The sequence below is a fragment of the Macrosteles quadrilineatus genome, unplaced genomic scaffold (genome assembly GCF_028750875.1).
Source record: "Macrosteles quadrilineatus isolate MER2022 unplaced genomic scaffold, UCM_ALF_1.0 Scaffold_5__1_contigs__length_97177068, whole genome shotgun sequence".
NCBI lineage: Eukaryota > Metazoa > Arthropoda > Insecta > Hemiptera > Cicadellidae > Macrosteles > Macrosteles quadrilineatus.
Window position 1 is genome coordinate 9,503,266 of NW_026542598.1, and position 24,399 is coordinate 9,527,664.

General features: G+C 37.5%; 1 protein-coding gene across 1 annotated transcript in view; it reads right to left on the reverse strand.

The window, feature by feature from the left end:
* LOC128993992 (uncharacterized) overlaps positions 1-22,918 on the reverse strand; it is a 35,459-nt gene extending 12,541 nt beyond the window's left edge. Inside the window, exons 1-15 of the mRNA XM_054418162.1 lie at positions 22,661-22,918; positions 16,984-17,597; positions 16,227-16,494; positions 14,040-14,242; positions 12,517-12,714; positions 11,481-11,712; positions 10,753-10,985; positions 10,149-10,265; positions 9,560-9,781; positions 7,238-7,400; positions 6,853-7,021; positions 5,833-6,006; positions 5,372-5,537; positions 4,419-4,646; positions 520-3,954 (exon numbers count right to left, since the gene is read on the reverse strand). Coding sequence (XP_054274137.1) covers positions 520-3,954; positions 4,419-4,646; positions 5,372-5,537; positions 5,833-6,006; positions 6,853-7,021; positions 7,238-7,400; positions 9,560-9,781; positions 10,149-10,265; positions 10,753-10,985; positions 11,481-11,712; positions 12,517-12,714; positions 14,040-14,242; positions 16,227-16,494; positions 16,984-17,574 — 6,399 coding nt within the window. The 5' untranslated portion in view covers positions 17,575-17,597; positions 22,661-22,918. The remainder of the gene's footprint in view (positions 1-519; positions 3,955-4,418; positions 4,647-5,371; positions 5,538-5,832; positions 6,007-6,852; positions 7,022-7,237; positions 7,401-9,559; positions 9,782-10,148; positions 10,266-10,752; positions 10,986-11,480; positions 11,713-12,516; positions 12,715-14,039; positions 14,243-16,226; positions 16,495-16,983; positions 17,598-22,660) is intronic.
* Positions 22,919-24,399: the final 1,481 nt, after the last annotated feature.

The following is a 24,399-nucleotide window of genomic DNA, read 5'->3' on the forward strand; positions in this document are numbered from 1 at the left end:
AACAGGTAAACAACTTGATTTTTTTACTCGATACTTAACTAGTAAAACTGATGTTTTAGATTTAGACTGATAAATTTGGTACTTTTCAAAGTTGAACTATATCACCATGTTTCCTATGCAGAAGAGTTATTTTTAATAAGGTAGGCCTAATTAATATTATTTGTACTGGCGTTTTTATTAATGTTTTTAATAAAAGATTTGAAATATTATTATCTATTATTATTTTTGTATTTAACCAGTCATCTGTCATAAATCAGTAGGTATTTAAATATGTTACAAAATCAGGTTAAAATGTCGAAAATGTGCATTTCCCGACATGTATGAGAAGGGAAATCTCGTCTCAAAATTTTATGATAAATAAAAATCCCATCTCGTCTTGTCTCAAACTAAAAATCCAATCTCGTCCATCCCTACTTTTTTTCCCAAATCTTTGTTTTGTAGTTTAGAGGTAAAGAAAGGTCAGAACTAATTGTCACTCTGTTTATAACAAATTTGGGGTAAAATGGTAAAAACCCTTACCCAATCATACGGAATTCCGGCATCTTCCCCTCTTGAACTCTTTACAGTAGCGACTGCCGTTGCTGTTACATCGGCTGTTGGTTCTTTAACTTCCTTATCTCCTTCAGCCTTGGGTGATTTAATTTCCTCCTTTTCGTTATGTTCTTTTTCTTTCCTTTCACTTCCATTATCCTCTTCTGACTTCAAATTTCCTGATTGATTAAATGATTTGTCATCAAGTTTTAACTGATTGTCTTTTGAAATTTCCGATTCTTTCTTCACAGCATTTCCTTCTTTGGTAACTTCTTCATTTTCTGTTTTAGGTTCCAACGGTTTGTCGCCACATTTACTAGCAATATCATCCCACATTTTTTGATCCTCATTTATGTTGTAGTTGTTATAGTCGTTATTCATATTATTATGTGAAATGTTTCCAGAATTTTGACTTCCTGTTTGACTGTTAGTATTATTAGTGTGAAACTCTCCACCAGACATGAACAAATTGCTGCTTGTGGTGCTGGGGAAAGAATTTGGCCCTGCCTTAATATCTTGACTCTGATTGGGGTTTAAATTACTGGAAGATGTCACAGTACTGTTGCCAAATGCTCCAAAATTATTCTGGTTTGTAAAATTACTTGTCATTGATCCTTGATTTATATCAGGATTGACGCCTGCAGCTGATTGTGGATTTCTTATTCCCATCATTGGAGAAGGATTTCTCATCATGTTATTACCGAAAGGTGGATTTTGATTACTCATGCTTGACTGATTCATCATACCAATGTTGTTAATTTGATTTCCCATCACACCAGGGTAGTTCATCATTCCTGGTTGGTTGTACAAACCCATCATGTTGTTTGAACTTCCCATTTGACTTGGATTAAATGATGGATTGTTTATCTGATTACCTATCATTCCAGTGTTTCCGCCCATGATATCATTGTTCGGATTCATCTGATTATTGGAATACATCCCATGTGGATTATTCATTCCCATGCTTTGAGAACCCATTATTGTTTGATTGCTCATTAGATTAGAATTACCCATCCCAGGACCCAACATACTTGGATTACTCATAAATCCGGATTGACCTATTGGGTTTAAAGATGTTTGACTGTGATTCATTCCAAACATGTTCTGCTGGGAACTGTCCATTGATGTGGACATACTGTGCTGTTGACTTGTGTGCATTATCTGGTCAGTCATTCCACTTGGATGGTTCATCATCATTCCACTTTGATTTCCCTGAGCATTTTGTTGGCCAATGCTTAAATTATCATTTGGTCTCTTGTTAGCTATAAAGCTTTGAGACCCGCTCTGCGAACCCATCATGTTTTGATTGTTTAGCATGGACTGGAGATTACTCATTGGATTATTTGATATGGATTGGTTTCCAAACATCTGGTTATCTTGTTGAGCACTAGGCATGTTCTGTTGCGAGGTCATTGTAGACGATAAGGAACTCCCACTGGGCATACTTTGATCTTGTGCGCCCATCATGTTTGAATGGTGGTTAGACATCAAATTTTGGGAACTAGCTTGATCAAAACCAGACATATTCCCACTAGCAGAGATGTTTGGTTGACTGTGCAACATGTTTTGATTTATCATATTGCTTTGAGAACTGCCTAAAAGAGGTTGGGCTGAAGTGTTGAACATCCCTTGCGTACTACCACCCATATTTTGTTGACTAAACATACTTTGATTTGACGTTGGGTTTCTAAACATAGAACCTCGAACAGTATCCATTGCAGACTGACTACCCAGAAGCCCTTGTTGGTTTTGCATGTTGCCAACATTTTGCTGGCTTGATGTGACTGTTGAGCTAGGAGAATTTCTCAACATCGTTTGAGATAGATGATTTCCACCCATCATGTTTTGATTATCAAGACTAGAACCTCCCATGCCTTGCATTGATCCCAAGTTTGAAGAATCATGCTGGCTTGTTATGCTGCGAGTACTTGATGAGCTTGAGATCATGTTTGCCATCATATGTGAGCCCTGTAATGGAGGCATCATGTTGGGCTGGTTCTGCGACGTTACTGCAGTGGAGCTCACTTGTGTCTGAGGTATATTGCCAAGTTGACTCTGTTGGTTTTGAATTCCTCCCATTAGGTTTTGAGAAGTTCCCTGACTATTTCCCAGCATATCTCCTAGTAGGCTGGATGAATGGTGTTGAGGGTTCATAAGACTTTGAGAGTTCTGGGGAGGTTGTGAACTACTTTGATTGACAGAACTATTTTCACCTCCACCCAACAATCCTTGAGGTGCTTGTAAGGTTTGTTGCGAAGACATCATCAAGTTGTTTGCGATATTTTCTATTGCAGCTTGTTGTTGGCTCTCCATCGAGGATTGGTTAGAAGCATTGCTCATTAAGTTTACTTGAGAATTAGTCATTGTTTGCATACTTCCTGAAGATGCACTTTGATTGCTCATTCCAGATGATATAGGATTGTTTTGCGACATGCCGGGCAAGCCACTCATGGGCCCTTGAGAGGAAGGTACATTCATGTTGTTGTAACCTTGGGATCCCATAACTCCCATGCCTGTGATCTGGTTTACACCCATTCCTTGTGACTGATGATTCATTCCCAAGCTTGACTGTCCCATACCCATTCCTGACATACCATGAGAACTCATTCCCAAACTACTCTGTCCTATAGTGTTCATCCCGTGAGATCCACCTTGATTCATACCAAAGTTGTTCTGACTCATGGACATATTACTGCCAGACATACTATTCAGTCCCCCAGGCATGCCCATATTGTTCATGTTCATTCCACTCATATTGGAGTTCATACCCATCATTCCGTGGGAAGGATTGTTCATACCCATCCGTCCATGTTGCATAGGGTTCATACCACTCATTCCAGGTCGATTCACACCCAATCCGCTGTTATAACTTCGGTTTCCATGGTTGAATCCGTCCGCTCCCATCATTTCTTGATTGTAAAAGTTGGAGTTGTTTGCATCACCCTCGCTGAAGTTGGGGAACATCCCTGAACTGTTGGGATCATTGTTGAAGAACTGGTTGTTCCAATAATTACTTCCGCCAAATGTGGAATCTTGCTGAGACGGATAATAATTACTTCCGAACCCAGTGCCATACATGTTCTGGTTGTTGAAGCCTTGCTGATTGTGGAAGCCAGGATATGGAGGAGGCATGTTGTGAAAGTCACCTTGCTGTTGAGGGTTAAAGTTGGGATAGTTCTGGTTCATACCAGAGTACGCAGGAGGGAACTGGTTATTGTTGCTGTTGTTGTAGGGGAAGTTTGGTCGGAATTGTGAGCTCTGCTGTTGGGAGAAAGGTTGTAGTGGCTTGGTATCTTGAGATTGCTGGGAGTGTGACAACATGGATGTTTGGTCCATGGGCTGCTGATTACTATTTGTAGTGTTGGGCATCACAGCTGCAACCATCGGACTTTTACCAGGTGGTTCAGTGTCTGCTCCTCCTCGCTGAAACAGGCAATAGAACAGATTAATCATCCATGAAATGCTGAGGTTAATACATAACCTATTCTAAAGTAAGGATGAATATTTCTGAGATAATAATTAGCCACAAATTGAACTTCAGTATGAATGCCAATGAAATCTTGAAGGCCAAGACTCAAGTCCAAAATTCAACAACCAAATAATAATTCATACAAAATCGATTGTGAACACTCTTAAGGAAACACCACACTACAAAAAGAAATGTATGCCATAAATTAAGTTGGGGTAAAAATATGAAAAGTAAAATACAAGGATAGTTGCTTAAAACTACCAGTTAATTCCTGCAGCAAACCTATTTTTTAAGTTAACCAGTTTGACGTTAAGATGCTGATGAAGTTATGACATGGTAATCACCATTATCAATAGGTAATTAATATTATTGGATGGACCATTTAATATAGATTTAAACTATAGTTATGAAAACTAACCTTGCGCGGGTTAACTTTGCGTTCTCGTTTAGGTGAGGTACCCTTGGGGCTGCGGCCTCTACCCCGCTTGGTGGGGGCGACGGGGGCAATGGGACACCCTGGTGTGCCAGGGGTCATGGCGGGGGTTGCTAGTGCAGCTGCAGCCTCTTCCAGGTCCAAATCGACAGCCTCCGCATCCATATTCCGCTTCTTCAGAAAATGGTACAACACGTCTGGGTGGTTCCATATCTGCAAAATTCACATCACAATAATTTAGTTTTAAAATATTTGTAAGAAAAAGACATATCTTAATTGATGGACTGGAATTATTCACAAAAATATATAATAGTAGTTAACGCAACAATCCCGTAAAGATAGTGTTAATGACACGAGTAGAAAATTAATTTACGAGCCTGGGTAAGTGCCTGAAAAACTTCTAGGAGTGTCGTTAACACTAATTACAAAAATTTTAAAAGTTAAAAGTGCTCTAAAACTAAAATTGATTATGTACAAGCAGTTGTCATTATTTAAAGCAATTGTATAAATAATACAATCACTGAAGTTTCACCTATTACCCTGGTAATAGGTAACATCGACTGAATTGTTAGAACAAATGAGTAAAATAACGCTGATTGTGTATTCATATTATCGGCAACCCGGCTTAAACGTAATTGACAAGGAAGTAACAGGTGACAAAAATAATAGTACCGGTATCATTTAACCCATTACCAACAAGCTAACTAGCAGTATTTCTCATACGTACTTTTTTTTCTGCATAGACTTTTCACCTATTCAACTGAGGAGAGAAACAAATGTAAAACTTTAGACAATTTACAAAAAAATGCATTTTAAGTTGTGTTTTTTATTTATTAACTATAATTTGTTTTTACTTTTTCCTATAGTAAAAACACAGATATGTTATTACAAAGAAATTATACATTTTTATTGAGTGATAAACAGTCTCCAAAACTCACCTTACAACAAACTGCAAATGCTTTCAAAGGGTTTGGAACAGCCTTTGTGCGAACGACTTCATTCATAAATGTATCGTACAGCTTTCGTTGAAAGTTTGTCATCCTCACCAGAATAACATATTCCTCTTTCTGGGGCAACGCATTCGTCAAGACAGAGTGGCTTCGTCTGAAATTAGTAAATTGTTTTAGGCTAATAACAGAACCAGTTGACAATAATAAATTAATTAATGAAAACAATATAGTTATTGCCAAATATTAATATTTTATTTCTAAAAACCGAAGCTGCTTTATAAAAGATTTGTTTACCTAAAAGTGCAGTATTGTAACTCATTGTGCTACTATTCAAATTTTATCTAACATTTAAATTTATCTTTATTTGATTTTATACAATTTCATATATGGTGTCAACAATTCAATTATCTTTACACTTCCCTCATATTATCTTCACTACCCCATCATACCTCTGCACAAACCCCTCCAGTAGGGAATGTAATACATGAGCTCTGTATCTCATCAGTCTGATGTCCTGCGGAGTGCTGTCTATACACTGTCCGTTCTGTATCGGCCGCTCAAACATGTTACTGAACTCCGTCTTGGTGCCGAGGTAGTTGGGCCGCACAAAGTCTACCATACACCTGTAAAAGTTACCAAGAAGATAAAGTATGAAAACAATGAAAAATCAAATGCAATATCTTTCCATGCTGTGACTATGTAAAATTTTCTGCAGATTGTTTGGGTATCCGAGTAGTTATAGTTCTTGCCTTCAAATCTGAAGATGCTGGTTTGATCCTAAGTGGATTTTGATTCAGGGTCCAGACGTCAATTTGTTATTGAGCTATCAATCAATGAATGCTATTCAACAAATGGTCAACAATAGATCAAGTCTAGGTTTGTTATAAATACCCACTGGTGTAAAACGACAGAATAAAAATTTTGTTAGCAGCCTGGAAGCAGCTGCCAAGAAGATCTAGGTTTTTATGCATGTCTTGCCTTGAATGACTAATCGGGATTGATTTTAAATATATTGTACATAGCAACATACACCAACATCGGTAGAAAGTTATCTTTTTTAAAATTTTACTGATAAGTATCAATTAGTTTCATCGCCAGGATCTTACATTAAAAATCAAAACGATAAAAGACAGCTAGGCCCTATTTTAAAGCATTAGTGTTTTTAAGGACTGAAATTGGCACAGCCTTTTGGCCAACTTTGGATATGTTACATTTACATGGTAAGTTTATCCTCAAGCAGGAACCCCAGTTGTAGCAGCTGAGTTCAGTACTCACCTGACAATCAAAAGGTTGCCGTAACAGAAAAGTAGCAGGTTTTTAAAAAATTTTGAAACTCAATCCAGCTGTTTTTGATCATTAGACCTTTTATAAGTGGTCCTGGCTAATTTTAATATTAATAAATACAAAGATTGAGTAAATACTCAAAAGAAATGTACGTGAGCTATCTTCATCTTCACAACTATACTGACCAGTACTCCAGCAGGTTATTCTGTAGAGGGTATCCAGTGAGGACGACTCTGCGCTTGCTGCGGATCTGCTTGAGAGCTTGGGAGATGGAAGCGTGGCTGTTCTTAATCCTGTGACCTTCATCACATATAACCAGGTCTGGGCCAGGCTTTACCAATGCTGCATGCATCTCTGTTGAACAAATAATAGGTGGTTGTCATTTAATTCAAAATGGAACTTTCAACCACACATATCTAACATTATTAATTTAAAATAATAGGCCTAACCTAATATGTTTTTGACACGACAACTTAATATCCAATAATGGATAATACATCCAACATCCAAATTAAACAATGTTTCCTGTATAAGAATATTTTTTTGAAGACAGATTTTCTTAATCTTTACCTTCAAGGAGATGTTTATTTTTCTCATCATCAATGTCATCGTCTGGATTAAGTTTTCGTTTTCTTTCTACTCTTCGCTTTCTCGCCTTTTGTAGACTTAGTTGACGGTATAGCTCATATCCAATAAGCAGCACTCCTCCCTCCTTAGCCCACTGTATCACAACCTGAAGACAGAAGTCAAGAATTAAAATAATTGTCTGTGTAATTTTCATGACTTTACTTTAACGTGTCTTTAAACAGATTTCAATATTCAGGGTGTCCACCAGGCCAGAAACAGAAAAAATTCATGAGTAAAAAAAAAATTCCAGGTTGTACAAAATAATGAATAAAGAAGTTTGAATTGAATTGAATTGATAGCGCATGACGATAATGACGTATCTGTGACCGCGGGAAACGACGATGATGCTTCCGTAACTACAGGAGACGACGATGACATTTCCGTGACCACGGGAGATGACTATGACGTACATTTATACTAAAATTTCCAACGTGTTTTGCGCCAACTCCCGCAGTGCTGTTTTAGCGCTAACTAAAATTTATCGAATCTCTGTACAGACACCTGAAAAATAGATTCTTAATACTGATAATTTCAATTTTACCAAATTTTCTGAAGGATTACTACACCAACCCCTGTCATTATGTACTTTCATATAGTATTTAATTTTGGAGTTTTAGGTTGTTTCTCAAATGACCAACAGAAATAATTAATGCAGAAATTACAAAATTTTCATGTAGCCAATTTAAATTTTGAACCCTTATAAATAAATGCCACGTTAAAGGTAAATGAGGATATTACAAAATATAAAAACACTTTCTAGAAGTGTGCCTTTTTGAACTGAGAATTTTGGTCAAGCCAAACTCGAGGTTATATCGTGATCATCTAACACTATCATAGAGACTCCATCATCATTTTCTGCGATAACTGAAAAATCCTGAATATCTCACTCAGTAACAGAAACATCACCACTGTCTTCCGTGGTCGTGACAAAATCCTGATATTGTTCTATGGTAACGGAAACGTTAAAATCGTCTCCCGCGATCACAGTAAAGTTATCATTATATTTCTCTATCGTAGCTTAATTCAAATAATTTCCCGCGGTCACCATTGTCAAGCAATATTTTTTGGACATCATCGTTTCCCGCGGTCACGGAAACGTCATCGTCCGCATGCACGATCGCGGCAAATTCACTAACATATCCCGCGGCCGTTTGGACATCACCATCGTATCACGCGGTCACGGAAACGTCATCGTCATCTCCCACGATCACCAAAACGTCATCGTCGTCACCCGCAGTCACAGAAACGTCATCGACGTCTCCTGGAGTCACGGAAACGTCATTGTCGTCTCCCGGGGTCACGGAAACATCATCGTCGTCTCCCGTGGTCACGGAAATCTCATCGTCGTCTCCCGCGGTCACGGAAACTTCATCGTCGTCTCCTGCAGTCACGGAAACGTCATTGTCCGCATGCGCGATCGCGGCATAATCACTAACATATCCTGCGGCTGTTTGGACATCATCATCGTATCACGCGGTCACGGAAACGTCATAGTCATCTCCCGTGGTCACGGAAATGTCATTGTCGTCTCCTGTAGTTACGGAAGCATCATCGTCGTTTCCCGCGGTCACAGATACGTCATTATCGTCATGCGCTATCAATTCAATTCAATTCAAACTTCTTTATTCATTATTTTGTACAATATATACATCGAATAGTGTCAGGTTGTACAAATACTCAAACTAGCCTAAGAGAGATTTTGTATCGCGGCAAAATCACTAACAAATCCCACGGCAGTTTGGACATCATCATCGTCTCCCGCGGTCATTTTCATGCGCGACCGCGGCAATTTCAAAATTACCGGTAAAATACTAAATTCACACACAATTCCTGGTTAAAAAAAATCACGCATAATTCTCGGTTTTCCCGGTCGGTGGACACCCTGATATGTGGTTATTCAATAAAAATATGGTTAAAAGTATTTGTGATCTTTTATTATAAAAATAAGTCCACAACAGCAATATAAAACTTTCTTTTACAGTAATTGATCAATTAAAAATGCAGAACTGCCTGTTATTAACAACCAGACCTGACAACCAGAAAGCGATGAAAACTGCAACTCACATGCTGGCAATAAACAAAGACAAAAACTACAACCGTAGACTGCAGTCTAGTTTATTATTGATCCAGGTCGGTCTTTTTTGTACCTTGTTTATGCCAAATATCGAGAGGAAACTCTTGTATACAAAAATATAGTTAGCAAATCACATACAGACTGTATAGCAAAACCTACTTTTGTATTGCAGTATCAAGGTGATCAGTTACCTTTGCTCTAGCCACCATTGACTTCTGCATGTCGTTGAGTACAAACAATGGAAACGTGCGTGGTTGTACGTCACCCTGGGCTGCGTACGGTGATGACGCTGGGTCTACAGGTAGCCACATGTTGAACTCTGACAGCCAGTTCTGCAGTGTGTTGATTGGCATGATGCACAACACTGTTTTTCCTTCGGTGTACCTCAGGAACACGTCACAGAAAGAGACCACCTGTGAGAAAACATTTGTTGTATTGACACTCAATTGACTGTTTAGTTTTAAATGTTTCCCCTTTGATTGTTTTATGTTTTTCACAATGAAACATAAACAAAGAGGCATAAATAAAGATTAATTTTAATGGTCTGCCTTTTTGGAAGTTGTTTAGTGAGGGAAGATGCTTTTTAATCAGACATTACAAAATTCAGATATTTGTTTTAGGTAACAACGATTATGCTAGCACACTGAATTGAAGAATGCTTACAAATAAAAGTATACCAGACTCACTTAAAAACTAATACTGGCTCTGTAAATATACAATGAAACACAACATTATTAGATTTTTAAATAATAGTTTCAAGTAGCTCAACTTCACAATTACCTGAAGTGTTTTCCCAAGACCCATTGAGTGAGCCAGAATGCATCCGAAGCCTGTTGAAGTCTTAAACCTCTCTAAGGACTCCACGACATTGTCAAACAGAAATCTCACACCACCAATCTACAAAAGGAAAACTGCTGTTAAAATCAAGACAAACAAATTTTGCAAAGTGCATCGCTAACTTACAAAATAAGCGATAATCTCATATTGGTTCTTTTTTTATATTAAGATCATTAACAATTAATTAATTGTTACATGCTTGCATGGATGCTAGATAATATGAAAGAAACACCAAAGCTATGCCATATGGGAAATAAAATAAAATAAATAAATAAGAGAAACAGAATACAGTAAAAAAATTTGACGTCTCTCTAAAGTCATTTTTGAAGCTTTTTGACTGACTTTTCAAAAGAATGTTTGAAAAAATTCTGATGGTGAATTGGAATAGTTCTAGTAGTGGATGAAGCGAAGAAACATACATAAATATGGAGCTGGTGTCAGCTTGAAGCTTGAAGTCCTCACAATCCTTGATTGAGCATTATTCCTAGCAAGGGACTCATAATACCTTCAGTTGTAAACACATGGCTAATTAAAAGTCAGCCTTTACCTGGTGAGGTTTGATGATCCTCGCTATCTGAGGCGCAAGAAACACCTCAGGTTCGTTCTCAGGTCGCCCAACATTGATCAACACCCTACCCTGGTCATCAGGTACGTTGTACAGGTCGTTTGTGTGCATCCCAGAGTTGGTGGGGTCTTCCTCCTCCTCCTCCTCTTCTTCTCCCCCCGAGATCAGAATACAATCGTCCTCGTCACTCGAACTGCTCGATATCATCACCACGTCTGAAAATGTTTAGGGACATTTAAATATACTCTGGCAATCACTTGGTGATAGAATTATCAGAAGTAAAACATACTGAATAAATGTAGTGAAATAAAGCTGAAAAATTACATCTTTATGAAAATTTTACTATGTAAAGTTTACTATGTATTACAACCACTCTAAATCAATTCAATTTCGATATAACAATAATCATAAAACTAGTGTATGGTCAAATCTTGGAATTCCAAAAACACATAAGATTGGGTCCCGAATCACATACAATGAAGATTCCTCTATGAAAATTGACTCACATTATGATTTACTTTATTTTAAACAAATCCTCAAAAACTTATAATAACTTGTAACTAATTTTCAAAATTGTTTAAAGCCTGAATAGCAGAAATGCCGCAACATCCGTGAGCATCTCTTGTGATCACAGTAATTCAAAATCGTACACCAATCAAACATTTTTTAAGCAGCAAAATTTTAAAATCAACTAAGTCAAAACAACTCACCTTTGCCCTTCTCCTTTTTCATCTTCCCTCCGGTTTTCTTTATGATAGCTTTATCATCATCGACAGATGTTTTGCCGACCTTGCTGATAGTCAAGCCAGGTTTGACCGGAGCGATGGATACTGATGGAGTGAGACTGTGAGGCTTGTTGAGTAGTTTGTTAGCAAGTGCAGACGCTTTAGATGTTGCGCTTGTGTTGGCAGCACTCTTGGTACTCTTCAGTATCTCAAGGACCTACAAATCAAGGCGGAATGCTAAATACGAGTAAATCTTCTTTGTTTGACTCTGTGTTTCAACCACTTAAGAGTCCTTGGAGGCTAGCAACCATCATGGATTTGTCTGCCTTGTTAATTTCAAACAGCCGCTGAAAGGTTATTTATCATCCTTAAGTATATAAAAGTGATTATAATTTTTATATCTAGGGCACTATGAGATTAAAATTTTCTTTGTAGTTTTGTTGGCGGCCTCTTTAAACCTTGCATTTGCCCGTCCACATAGACCACAGATCTGTGTGTGGAACGTATCCAGCAAAGCAAGGGGTGAGCCGATACAGTTCAAAGGTGAACTGTACTGATAAAAGTTTTTGGCAGTGACCAGGATCCGAACCCACGACACTACTGCCTTGGGCCCGAAGTCCGCGACGCTACCAACTGAGCCACCGACTCACCAAAACTTGTTTAATTTATTAACTTGTTTTAATTGTTTTATGAGCCAGCACAGCCAGACTCCAAGGACTCTTTGTTAAGAACTGATTTCATTACTGGGACCAGAAAAAATAGTGTTCTACAACAGATCTATTAGTTGAGAGTCTAGGGCTGTTGTACTGAATCGAGGGGTCTATACTAGTCTCAGTAGCTATGACGATACCCAAAAACTCTCTTTAAACAAAACCCTCTCTAAACAAACCCCAAAAAATAATTCTCATTGCAAATATAAACCAGCTATTAAAGTAATAATAACTTACAATATAAAATAAATCAATCCTGGAGACAATGCTGAATAAATAATAACTTACAAGTAAACATACTGTCTGCTCACCTTCTTGTTGACCACTTGCGGTGGGCCTGAGCCAGAGCTCAGTTTGACCAACACAGTGTTGGGAGAAGTGTTCTTGGGACTGGCAGAGGCAGTGGATGGTGAAGCCTTCAGCAGACTCGTACCCCCACCTTGCAGCAGGGAGATCACCCTGGTCTGTGTCTTGGTGTTCTGGCGGTTCAGGTTAATCTGTCTGTTCACCTGCAATACCAACACATGTTAGAGTATGAACTAGACATTCCATTCACATGTAAAAGTTGATAGTCAGTTTTATAATGAAAATGAATTTAGATTAATTGAGCCACTGACAGAGCGTGCTGAGGTCAAATACACCGCCTTTTCAAACAAGGACTATTTCCATAGATCAAGGAAACATTAGGATAATTTCCCGTAATCACCACAACCGAGTAATGGTTTTCCATGGTCGCAGCTCGCAGCAACACCCTTGATAATTTTCTACTATTGTGTGATACTCTTACCACAGATGACAATGTCAAAAGAGGACAAACTTAACAACGTTTATGAATGGATGCAAGACCATAGGCTATTCACAATTATTTAAATTTCCAGTTTCCATACAAAACTAATATGCAAACGCCACAATTTCCCAATCAAAAAAATTCTTGTACTTTTCTCGGTTTCCCAGTCAGCTGGACGCCCTGAGTATTGACTCTCGACTATTATCTAGCATACCATAAGCCTTCTAGTTTTGCCTTTTTTTGCTCCTATACCATTTAAATATTAGCTTGATATTTATGTGTAGTAAAGGTCAATATTCAGACCACCCGTGCACAACGGTTTGGCCAAACAAGCGTAAAAAAACAACTTTTTATTGGATCCAATTTAAATTTTTTTTAGTGGGTTACAATTTTAAAATATCACTTAAGACATTTTTCTTTCAATGTTGGGATCATTAAAAGTACTAAATATGTGTCCGAAAAGTAATTTTAAAACTAAAAACATGTTGAAAATCCAAGACATTTTACACATTTTTTAAGTAGGGCGTTTTTTGAAAAGGTGAAAGAGTGCGATTTTCAAAAAACACCTAAGAGTGTCTTTTAGAAAATTTAATTCCTGGACATGAAAATTCTTTAAAATCTTTTATAGCTCTTACCGTTTCTGAGCTATAGCAGTTAAAAAAAACATGTTTTTTTTCTCAAAAAGGAGGATTTGAGGAAATTTTTCAGGGGGGTTGTAATTTTAAATGTAACTTTTTGGATTTTCTGGGTAGTTTGGGACCGAGACGGACCTCCACAAAAAATGTCAGATCCCTAGCTATTCTACAAGTGAGTAAACATGTATATACCTGATCAGTGAGTCAGTGAGTTACACAAGTGGCTGTATATCCCATTAAAGTATGAGCACGGGTGGTCTGATTCACTCTGTACAGTACACTAAAATGATTCCGCAGAACCTTTCATAGTATGCTTATTGCTTATTCATTAAATTCATACATCATATTACAGTATGAGCTTCATTGTGTTACACCAGCATTGTTATGATAGGTTAGGTCAGTTTTCACCCACCTCCCGTATGATTCTCTGCTGTTCTTGCACTCGTCTCAACCGCTCCATTTCCTGTCTTTGTGCATTCAATGTCGCCTCGTCTAGCTGTGTCTCGTCCATCACTTCTCGGATGTTCTTCCGCAGATTCATCAACTTCTTTTCCGCATCCTTCTTATCAATCCCACTCTGACTGTCATCTTCATTGCCTGACTCTGATCCAGACCCTTAAAAAACAATAAGATTGAAATTGCCTGTCTATACATAGATCTGTAATTTAAAAGCCTTGCTTCATTAATAAATCAACTATTGTATTTATTAATTCTTGAACATTAACTTTACTTATTGTGGTAAATCAATCAAATTCAATTGAAAAAATAAAAAATCTAGATTTATTTCATTAAACAGCTAGAAGTATGAAATTAAAAAAAAATACATAGTTGATGTATCAGAACAAATCGAACAACCAGTTTATAAACTTATCACCAAGTGCTGACGTTTCAGCCTGGTCATCTTCAGAATAATTCACCGGAACAAGTGTGTGTCAAGCGCTACTACTCTTAATGAGGCTCAAACGTCAGCACTTCGTCATCAGTTTCAGACTATGATTAGGGGTCTCAATCCCGGGATCCCGAATCCCAGTAGATTTTTTATACCTAGAAATCCCAGGATTAACGAGATTGCAAAACCTATGTTTATATTTATTTCTTGTGAATTTGAGGAGTCTTACTTACGGAAAATAAACCGGTACCTTATATTGTTTTATTGCTATCAGTCAAAATAACATTTTTACGATGCTACTCGTGATTCTTCCCATTTTATATTTTTATCTTTATATTTTGATTTATTTAGTTTCCATATTAGCGTGATGTGTAGGCTACATGCAAGTGCGGTTGCTCATAATTTTTTTAAATGTATTTATTATATTCTAGAGTGAATCAACATTTATACACTGTAAATTAGAAAGTCGGGCGATGAAAGTTCCATGTGGTAATATTTCTTTACTTAGAAAACGGAAAAATTGCGCAGTGTAACGTGTAACACTGGTAAGGCCAATTAAAATTTTTAAAACATTAAAAGACTCAACGAGGGGACTTCTTGCTCATTTAAAATGGCTAAAAAGTTAAAATCATAAACAATATAATCCCGGGATCGGCTGAGACGAATCCCGAAAATCCCGGGATTGGATTGAAGGCCGGGGATTGAGACCCCTATCCAGAAGACCTAGTTTGAAATGTTAGTGACTGTAGAAGCATTGATTGTTGTTAAACAACTGTATTGTCAATATAGCAATTATTTACATTAGTAAATAATTAGTAGATGATGTGGCACTTGTGGCCAAAAACGAAGAAGAACTAAAAATTATGGTCTCAAAACTCATAAACCACACTAAAAAAGTTGGCTTAAATATCAATGTAGACAAAACCAAGATAATGGAATGTGGAAGAGCTATCCAATTAAATAATAAAAATCATGTAGAAATAGAAGGACACAAATTTTATAAAGTAAACAATTTCTCTTACCTAGGAGTAATGCTGACGAATAATAATGAGGAAGACTCTGAAATTCAGCAAAGATTAAATGCAGCTCATAAAAGTTTATCGGCATGCCACAAATTGTTGAGTTCTCGCCTACTCTCACAGAAAACTAAAATCCGTATATACAAAACTATAATAAGACCAGTATTACTATATGGCTCAGAGAATTGGGTGATAAGCAAGAGAACTGAGAAACGACTTATAGTGTTCGAAAACAAGATTCTAAGGAAAATCTTTGGACCAACCTTTGAAAACGGAGAATGGAGAGTTAAGCACAACAGGGAGTTGAGAGAGTTGTACAGGGACCCAGATATTGTGGCTGAGGTGAGAAGTAGGAGATTGAGATGGGCAGGCCATGTGTTAAGAAAGGAAGAGGGATCCTTAGTGAGAAACACCCTAAACAACAATCCTGAGGGTAGAAGGCCTCCTGGAAGGCCCAAGTTGAGGTGGAGAGATCAAGTGAGAAGAGATCTGAGAAGAATGGGAAGAAGAGAGGATGAAGCAATGGATCGTGCAGTCTGGAGGCAGTGTGTTGGCGAGGCAAAGTACCTCCTTGGGTACCAAGAGCCACGGCAGTAAGTAGTAAGTAAGTAAATAATTTATTTCATAGGTCTATATTGATTTTGATATGGAAATTTTTTTAAATCTATGTTAAACCTTTTATTTAACACACCTGATTCCTTTTTTTTCTTGGCAGCGCCATCTTCACCTTCCCCATCCCCATCATCGCCTGTGGCCTTCCTTTTGGCACCCGATTCTTCGTCTCCCTCTTCAAATACTTCTTGCTTCACCACAATCATTTCCCTGTCTGGGTCCTCTTGTTCTTCTTCGTCCTGCTCAGTCTCTTCTTTGACTTTGCTGTCTGCTTCTTCATCATCAAATTGTCCTGCTTCAGTTGTATCTTCCTCAGGTTCATTGCTGTCTTCAAATTCACCTTCACACTGTTAAAATCAAGTTTTAAGTACATAATTAAAATCAGTATTAAACAACTAGGCTTAGTGCAATTTTGGAAAGTAACAGTAACAAAAAGAATGACTAAGTAATAAACTTAAAACTTTCTTTTACCCAAACTAAAGCAAAAGGAATTAGGTAAGACAAAAGAGGTGCTGAGAGAAAGATGCTTTAAGGCCAAACCAAGAATAAATTAATAAGATATGGCTCAACCTGAAAAACCAGAATGAATTGTTTTCTAAAAGAACAAAACTACCAGGCCTATTTTAGGATAACTCCAATACAAGTTAACTAGAGTTATCATGTTAACTTTTTTGTTAGCTGTTTTAATATCGTTTTGCATAAGTTATGTGAGTCAACTCAGAATGGAGTTTTGACTAGGTAACATACATCATATGGTTCCCATTTAAATTTAAAGTATTGACAGAACATACTTTTTAATTGTTAAGTGGGCAGAGATAATCTGTGACAAAACTTACAATCTTTTTTAGTGTTTCAGGTATTTTATCATCTGGGATATCAAACTCTCCGGCATCTGAGAGTTCGTCCATGTTTTCCGATTCTGCCATCAGCCTGCTGAGGGGCATGTCATCGTCATCATCATCGTCCGCTGTCGTCTGCACAGGGTCGTCTTCCTTTTTGCTGCTCCCCGCCTCGCTAAAGTCTACTGGTTTACCCTCCTGTGCACTATAGTCACCTTCCCCTTTGCTCACTTCGATGTTCACTACACTGCTAAAATTTTCACTAGTCGCTTCGTCTCTGTCTCTCCTATTAGTGACTAAACTCAAAGGAGCGTCTTGCTCATCTTCATCCATTTCCTCACTAATGTCGCTTTCTTCACTGGAGTCCGAGAAGTTGGATTCTTTGTTGCCTTCCATCTCTCCCAAAAGATCTCCCCCACCTTCGTCTTCCCCTTTGTCCATACTACTCCGAGGCTTCATGGACAGGTCTAGTTCCACTGTAGGACTGTCAGCAGCTGGGGAAATGTTGTCTGCGATCGGTTGATCTTGCTTTGGCAGGACTCGCTGAATAGTGACATCTCCAATTCTTGTTAGCAAGTATGGATCCATGTTGGCGATTTAAGCTATAAAATCTGAAAAAAAGTATCAATTTTATAATGGCCTGTTTTGTAGATAATATTTTTATGAGATATAAACAATGGACTAAATAACAGATTACATTTAATTATAGTGCCATGTCAGTTGATATACAAATTTAAATTATGTTACATTATTAGCTAAGCAAACAATAAAACAATCTAGGTCTATCAATGTAAATTTCTTCTGAAACAATTAACTTAGAACAAACTTAGAAAAAAGTTATTGCAAAGGAGAGTGACCATTACTGAGTTAAACTTTAGGTTTATGATTGAATCCTAGTATTAAATATTAATATCCTTTAGTTAAACCTCTAGAAGTAAAAGTTAATCTATCACTCTGAACTCAGTGGTGGAGGTATATTTTTAGCCTACCGACAAGACATCTGTTAGTTTATCAAAAGAAAATATATTTTTCCAAAAATTAAGACATACGGTAGGCCTACTAAATAGGAAATAGCCTTGTGTTGACAAAAATTAGAGATTGTTAACAAGTAGGCTAAGTTGAACTATGAATATTAAAGGTATTTTTTAAAAAACTGAGTGATGGCACTTTTCAGATTTCTCCTTATAAAATTATATTTAATGTTAAAATCATGAAATCAATAAAAGAGATTTTATATCGATTTTTATGAGCAGTCTCATGTAAAAAATATTAGTCTTAATGAGCACATTAGTATTAGTCTACATCATTGTTTCCCAGCCTGGGGTACCCTAGTGGTAGGCACGCAGAGGCCGCCCTCCCCCCAGATTAACATAGGCTTAAATACGGGCATAAGGAACCAAAATAGGGACTAGTCCCGACAGAATCGGGGTGTGTGGCAACCCTGGTGGCGACATTTAAAGTAAAAGTATATTATAGGCTATGTGAGGGTTGTTTGGTCTAGTGTGTCAGCATTTAACTAGTTCACAGCCCATCGGTAACTATGTAGGTAGCCTAGCCTATAGTCAGAAAAAATATTGAAGGATGAGATTATTTTAAAATGATAAAAGTTAAGTGACTGATTAAGTAGGCCTTGGTAATTGCACTGAACTAAACTATGGCTAATATGAATAAAATTATAACTCTCTTGCTCGGTGCTAAGTACCCTACTTGAATTAATGATTATTATTAAAATAAAATTATCATTGACTAACTAATCCTATCACTTCTAAGTGATTGTAAGTGATTTAGGTATGGTCAATAATTTTTAAATTAAAGGGAATTTTTGTCCCATTATAGGGATAGGAGAGCTGAACTGGCAAACTAATTACAGTTTACTCCTTTGTAACGAGCTATTTTTCCAGGGGGATAAGTTATTGTTTTATAACCGCGTACCTATTGTTAGGATCAGCAAGCTAGCACCCTTTGACCCGGCTTATCAGTTACAATAAGTCTCGAGTATCCTGGAACTTCAGGAAAAGCTGATCAGGGACATTCGAGGCCTATCCCCACAGGTGATTTAGAATGCTATACCGAAGGTTCTAAGATTAAACAAGGGGGCACCGATGCAGGTGCACTTTGGAAAAGAGAAGGCATTGGAGTTAGCCTTCCTGTGGGAGTGTACCCAACAGTTTTTAAAGCGAAGGTCACTGCTATCTTGGTTTGTACTTGAGAAAATCTTAACAAATAGATTAAAGACAAAACAATAATTAATATCTACACTGATAGTCAAGCTACCTTAAAAGCACATAACTCATACGAATTCAAATCAAAGCTCGTGTGGGATTGTCTAGATTCTGTGTGTGAATTGAGTAGGAGGAATGACCTAACACTCTGCTGGGTGCCTAGACACTCAGGCATTGAAGGAAATGAAGCCGTGGATACATTGGCAAATGCTGCCTCAGCGGCAACAATGATTGGTACACAACCTTTCTGTGGTAACTTATTATGTGTGAAAGTGTGTGCACCTCAATTGGGTTATGGGCCAATGAAACACACATTGGGTGGAAACACCCCTCCTTAGGGTTAGCAAGCTTACTCTGCACACACCTTCTAAACGGGTTGCCTCTGACTTTTTGAGGCGAAAAATCAAAATTAACAGTAGAACTGGTATCTGGCCATGGGCGATTCAGGAAATATTTACAAAGGTTGGGCTTGTTTGATGGCAATCTGATCCGTAGTCATTGCAGTAGGTCAGAGGAGACAACCGATCACCTGCTCTTTGATTGTGAATAGCTCTCTGATGCTAGAAGGATTGCTCTTAGTAATTTGGTAAGAGGTAGATACCTGCCCGAGGAGGAATTAATTGGTAGACTACTGTAGGCTACAGGCGTTCATCGGATGCCTGAATCTGTAAGGTTTATCAATAAAAGAACTTTCTGGGGTGTGCAATAATTCAACTTTTCGGATTAAGTTCTTCATGGTCTTGGCCTGCTCTGTTAGATTGAAGATAAGAAGATAGCCTAAGGGACATTAAATCCACCTCAAATTTTTAGTTGTGGACAGAGAAGAGTGAAGTTCAGCTAGGAGATTGTGTGAGAGTACGGAGAAAAAAAGGTGTGTGATGGGAGTGCGTCGAAGAGAGAAGCGTTTTAGAGTTGAGCTGGCTAGAGACCGGCTAGTGAGTGACTTTCATTATACTTCGGGCATTAGTGTTGTAAGATAATATCTTGAGAATATTTATTCCCTGTTTTATTAGTAGGCTAGAGTTCTAACCGTGCTGGTTTAAATCATAGCTCATGTTTTCAAGTGTCAGGCATAATCCTAAAATATATTCCTGATGGTTCTGGGCAAGCATCAAAGCTCACATAATATAGTTACTAGGCCTATATTGTCTTTGGTAATTATTATGGTGCCTTGTGTTTTAGCCAATTATTTTACTAAAACTCAAGAGGCCTGTCAAACCTAGCCTACAGGATTTGGCGTGTATAGTTGACTGCATGTGGCCAGTAGACTAGAAGTTAACTTTAATAGCCTACAAAATAGAAGCCCAGGTAATTAATATCACGTTGATGGTAGTAGTCTTTTACTGGTTTTCAGGAATATTAATATTTTATGATTTGAATTGAACTAGATCGCTTGTTTGTTAATCCGGCATGTTATCTTTGTAGCTTTGGATATTGTAGTAGCCTACAGGCTACTAGATATAGCGTGGTGTGAGTTGTCTGCCAAGTAGACCCCATCTAGTAATAACGTGCGTTAAGGTTATTATTGGCAAGTTATCGCATCACTCACATTGTTTTAGGCACTCTGGGCTTAATTATTGGAGAGAACGACAAAGCCTGAGATGAAAAGTCAGCAACGACCCCCTAGGAGAGCGGAGAATCGGCGTAGGTCTGGTGGTGATTATTGCACGATTGTTTGGTGACTTATTTACATGCCCATGTAGGAGCCAGCCTTATACTGGTTAGAACCAGCTTTTGGCCTAGTGGTTTCCGTTGTTGTAGACCCTGAAATTTTAGGTACCCAGCCATTGTAGGCTGAGATCTATCCTTGGCAAACGTTTGCGACCGAGCACATATATTTCCCGTGCAGAAAATGTTTGTCACACCTTATCTAGTAGTGATCCATCCTCATTAGTGAATGGAATTTGAGTTCAACTATTCTACATATAAGTTCACCTAATCCTGAGGACTACAGTTAGGCCTATACGAGGAAATTTGCTAAAGTGGAGTTAGGCTATTTAACAAAATGGTGCTAATCTATGTTACTAACCTAACATCGGCAAACATTGTTTGGTTTATTTTATTGTTCATGTTAGCCTATGCTTTCCTATGTTGTTAAGTATTTTTTTTATTTTTTTTACTGAATGCATTGCTCCTATTAACATCCTAGATTATAATCAATTTTTCATTCCTTTTGCCTGTTTAAAAATAAATTCCAACTCAGGGCCTACTAAGTAGGTAGGGTATTGTTATATTTTATTTCCTTTTTAAATATTGATAAGTATTTATTACGGTATATTTTGTTAAACTTATTGTTAAGTCATACATGATAAAATAATGATACTTATGGTTTCAGGAGGAATGTTTAGGCCTGGGTAACTTAGGCCCCTATATCAAAACAAAAATTTTGTGTGGAATGGCATGAAGGGTAAGCTATATTTAAAAAATACCCTTTGATACCAGATAACTTACCATAAGTAAACTTAGGCTACATTAGGTAAAAACGGTAGGTAATCAAAGTAAAATTACGGGTAAACACTATTTACGGACGAATATAAGTAGCCTAGATAGAATTAGGCTTAAGCTTAAGACAATAACAACAACAAATTTAAGTAAAATAGAGGAGCCTAGATTAAGTTAAGCACAGAACAGGCTAAGTTACGCTACGGTACGTTTTTCCCTGAAACAACTCACTTCAAACATCCGAATCATTCAACCTATTGTTTGTAAATTATCAAATAATTAGCCATCCAGAGCTTTTGTACTGCATTGATTTGTTACATTTAAGTTAGGCTAGTTAAAAATGGAGATGTCATGGAATAAAATAAATAGGCTTACACCTATGTTTTAGATTCCCTTACAGAAGACCTTCAGCAATTACAGTAGGCCTACGATATTCCTTAAAAAATTCTCAACGTCGTCCAAACAGATAACTTAGGCCGAAGCTCAACAAGCCAAAAGTTACCAGCAAGTTACTTGGCCTAGCCTATAAAATTGAATCTAGGCCTAGGCCCAACAACTCAAATGTTGAGAGGACAATGAAACATGGTCATAGCCTATATAATATGTCTGTTTATGATAGTAAGTGCCCTGTAAGAAAATTGTATTAGGTCTAGGCCTACCTAGGCTTTGTCTGAAGACAGTTCAACCTGGGCTGCTGGGCTTTGTTTCTATGACTTAAAACTTAATAAGAGGTCAGAGTCCTATTCTGGTTACAAGCAACATTAAGTTAAATAAGATATTAATAACAATAGGGAACAATGAATTATAAAACAAAATAAGTACGTTTTGCTAGCCTTGAAGTTTTTTGCTATCCATGCAGATTTTTAAGATCCAGGCCATTAGGCCTGAAGACAATAAGCCAACGCTAATTAATTAAAAGCTCGGTTTAGTGAGTACTAAAAGACGAGTTGCTGTAAACATAGATACCACATAAAATAAATGATGATAATATGGGTTTAATTCTCAATTACCTAAATACAAACCGCGCCCATTAGTTTAATGAAGAACTGCTTATTTATCTTTGTTTGTTGATCCTTTGATGGCTAGCGGCTTCACGATTTCGAGGTTATTTTAATGGGTCCTGCGGCTCATATTGAGCCTTTTTGTAACACCAACATCACAAAGAAACACTTATAGACATTATAGCTTAGTCCCTTCGATAATCTGAGGTGATTTTAACACAAATTAAACTTAATCTAACACTCGCGGAACATAATAACCAACAGAGATTGCCATAATCTTCTGGACAATTTCTTCTTGCTTTGCTGCTGAGTTCGTGCTCATAAACAATCGTACCAACACAATCAAAGATTTATGTCCTGTCAAAAAAATGTATCGGTTATCTTGTCTTATAATATTTATTTTTCGGACCATCCGTATTCATTGAATAAGACGGGAGACGTGACTTATTTTTAAAATGTGTAATTTAGGGTGTTTAAGTAATTCAATTTAACTCCAATAACGTCTAATTGTATTGTACAGATTGTACTATAGCAAAAATTTGTAATCGAGTGTCAATGAGAGGTGGCCGTGGTCAATGCTGAGCTTTATTATGTCCTCGATATTCATCACTATTCACTATGGTAGTGGAATTTCTTTTCCTTATTTCGATGTTTATTTTGTATAACCATAGATAAAACATACTCCTCAAGATAGTACTAGAACCCTTTTGAGGCAGACCATGCATCGATGCATCCTCAAACATTTTGAAAGTGCTATCATTGCATCTGCTTAAAAGCTATTCCGTGTCGTGAAAAAACCTATAGACAATGCACTCATCTGATGAGTGATGATGTGCTGCTAACTTGGATTAACATAATGTTTTTATATATTCATGTTATTACGTTTCTGTGCACAGCCAGAACTGATCGAGTCTTGGTGAGGGTTGGCGGGGGTACTTTTGTGAAAAAGTTGTGTCTTGCTACTCAGCGTGTCTCACTCATCCTTACCCCCAGCTCTGCGAATAACTGGTACCCCTAGTCTATATTAAATATAGACTAGGGGTACCGGAAATTTTTAGTTTTTTAAAAATTTTTAGTTCAGCTAGTAGCAACCCATCCGCGGGCACAGAAGTTTTTGCCGAATTGTACCTGTCTCAGTTAATGTATTTAAAGTTACCTACGAGGCAGATAACTTAATGGATTTAACTGTTCGATCAACAATTAATTTATGTTCGAAAGTTGATTTTAAAATCCAGTTAATTTTGAAACTTCAGTTGATCATATCAACTTCAGCTAATCTTCGCAGGAGACTAAAAATCCTTAACATCTTCAGCCAGTAATGACATCCTGTTTCGTCCCGGTTATGTGAGGAATAATCTGCACCAGCTCCTGACAAGGGAATCCCACCACTCCCACAACCTCCATAACAGGGACCAGCTCCACATACAGTACCTTATACTGCAGGCTGACCAAAACATAAAACTGTTTCCGGATTAGGGCTCTGAAGATGTTCAATGATCTCTCCCAAAGTTTTAAGACGTGTCACAGTCTGTTTTTTAAGAGTGTCACAGTCTGTTTTTTAAGAATCTGTCAAAGCCTGACTTGTTGATCGACCATTGAATTTTGTCGATGGTTATTTTTATGCGTTGGCCGAAGCATAAGCTCATCGTCTTTAGTTTTGACACAGTCTATCCAGAAATTCTAGTAATTGGCATTGCAGGAGGTATTAATTGGTATTCACTGAGACCATAAATTTAAAGGTGGTCAAT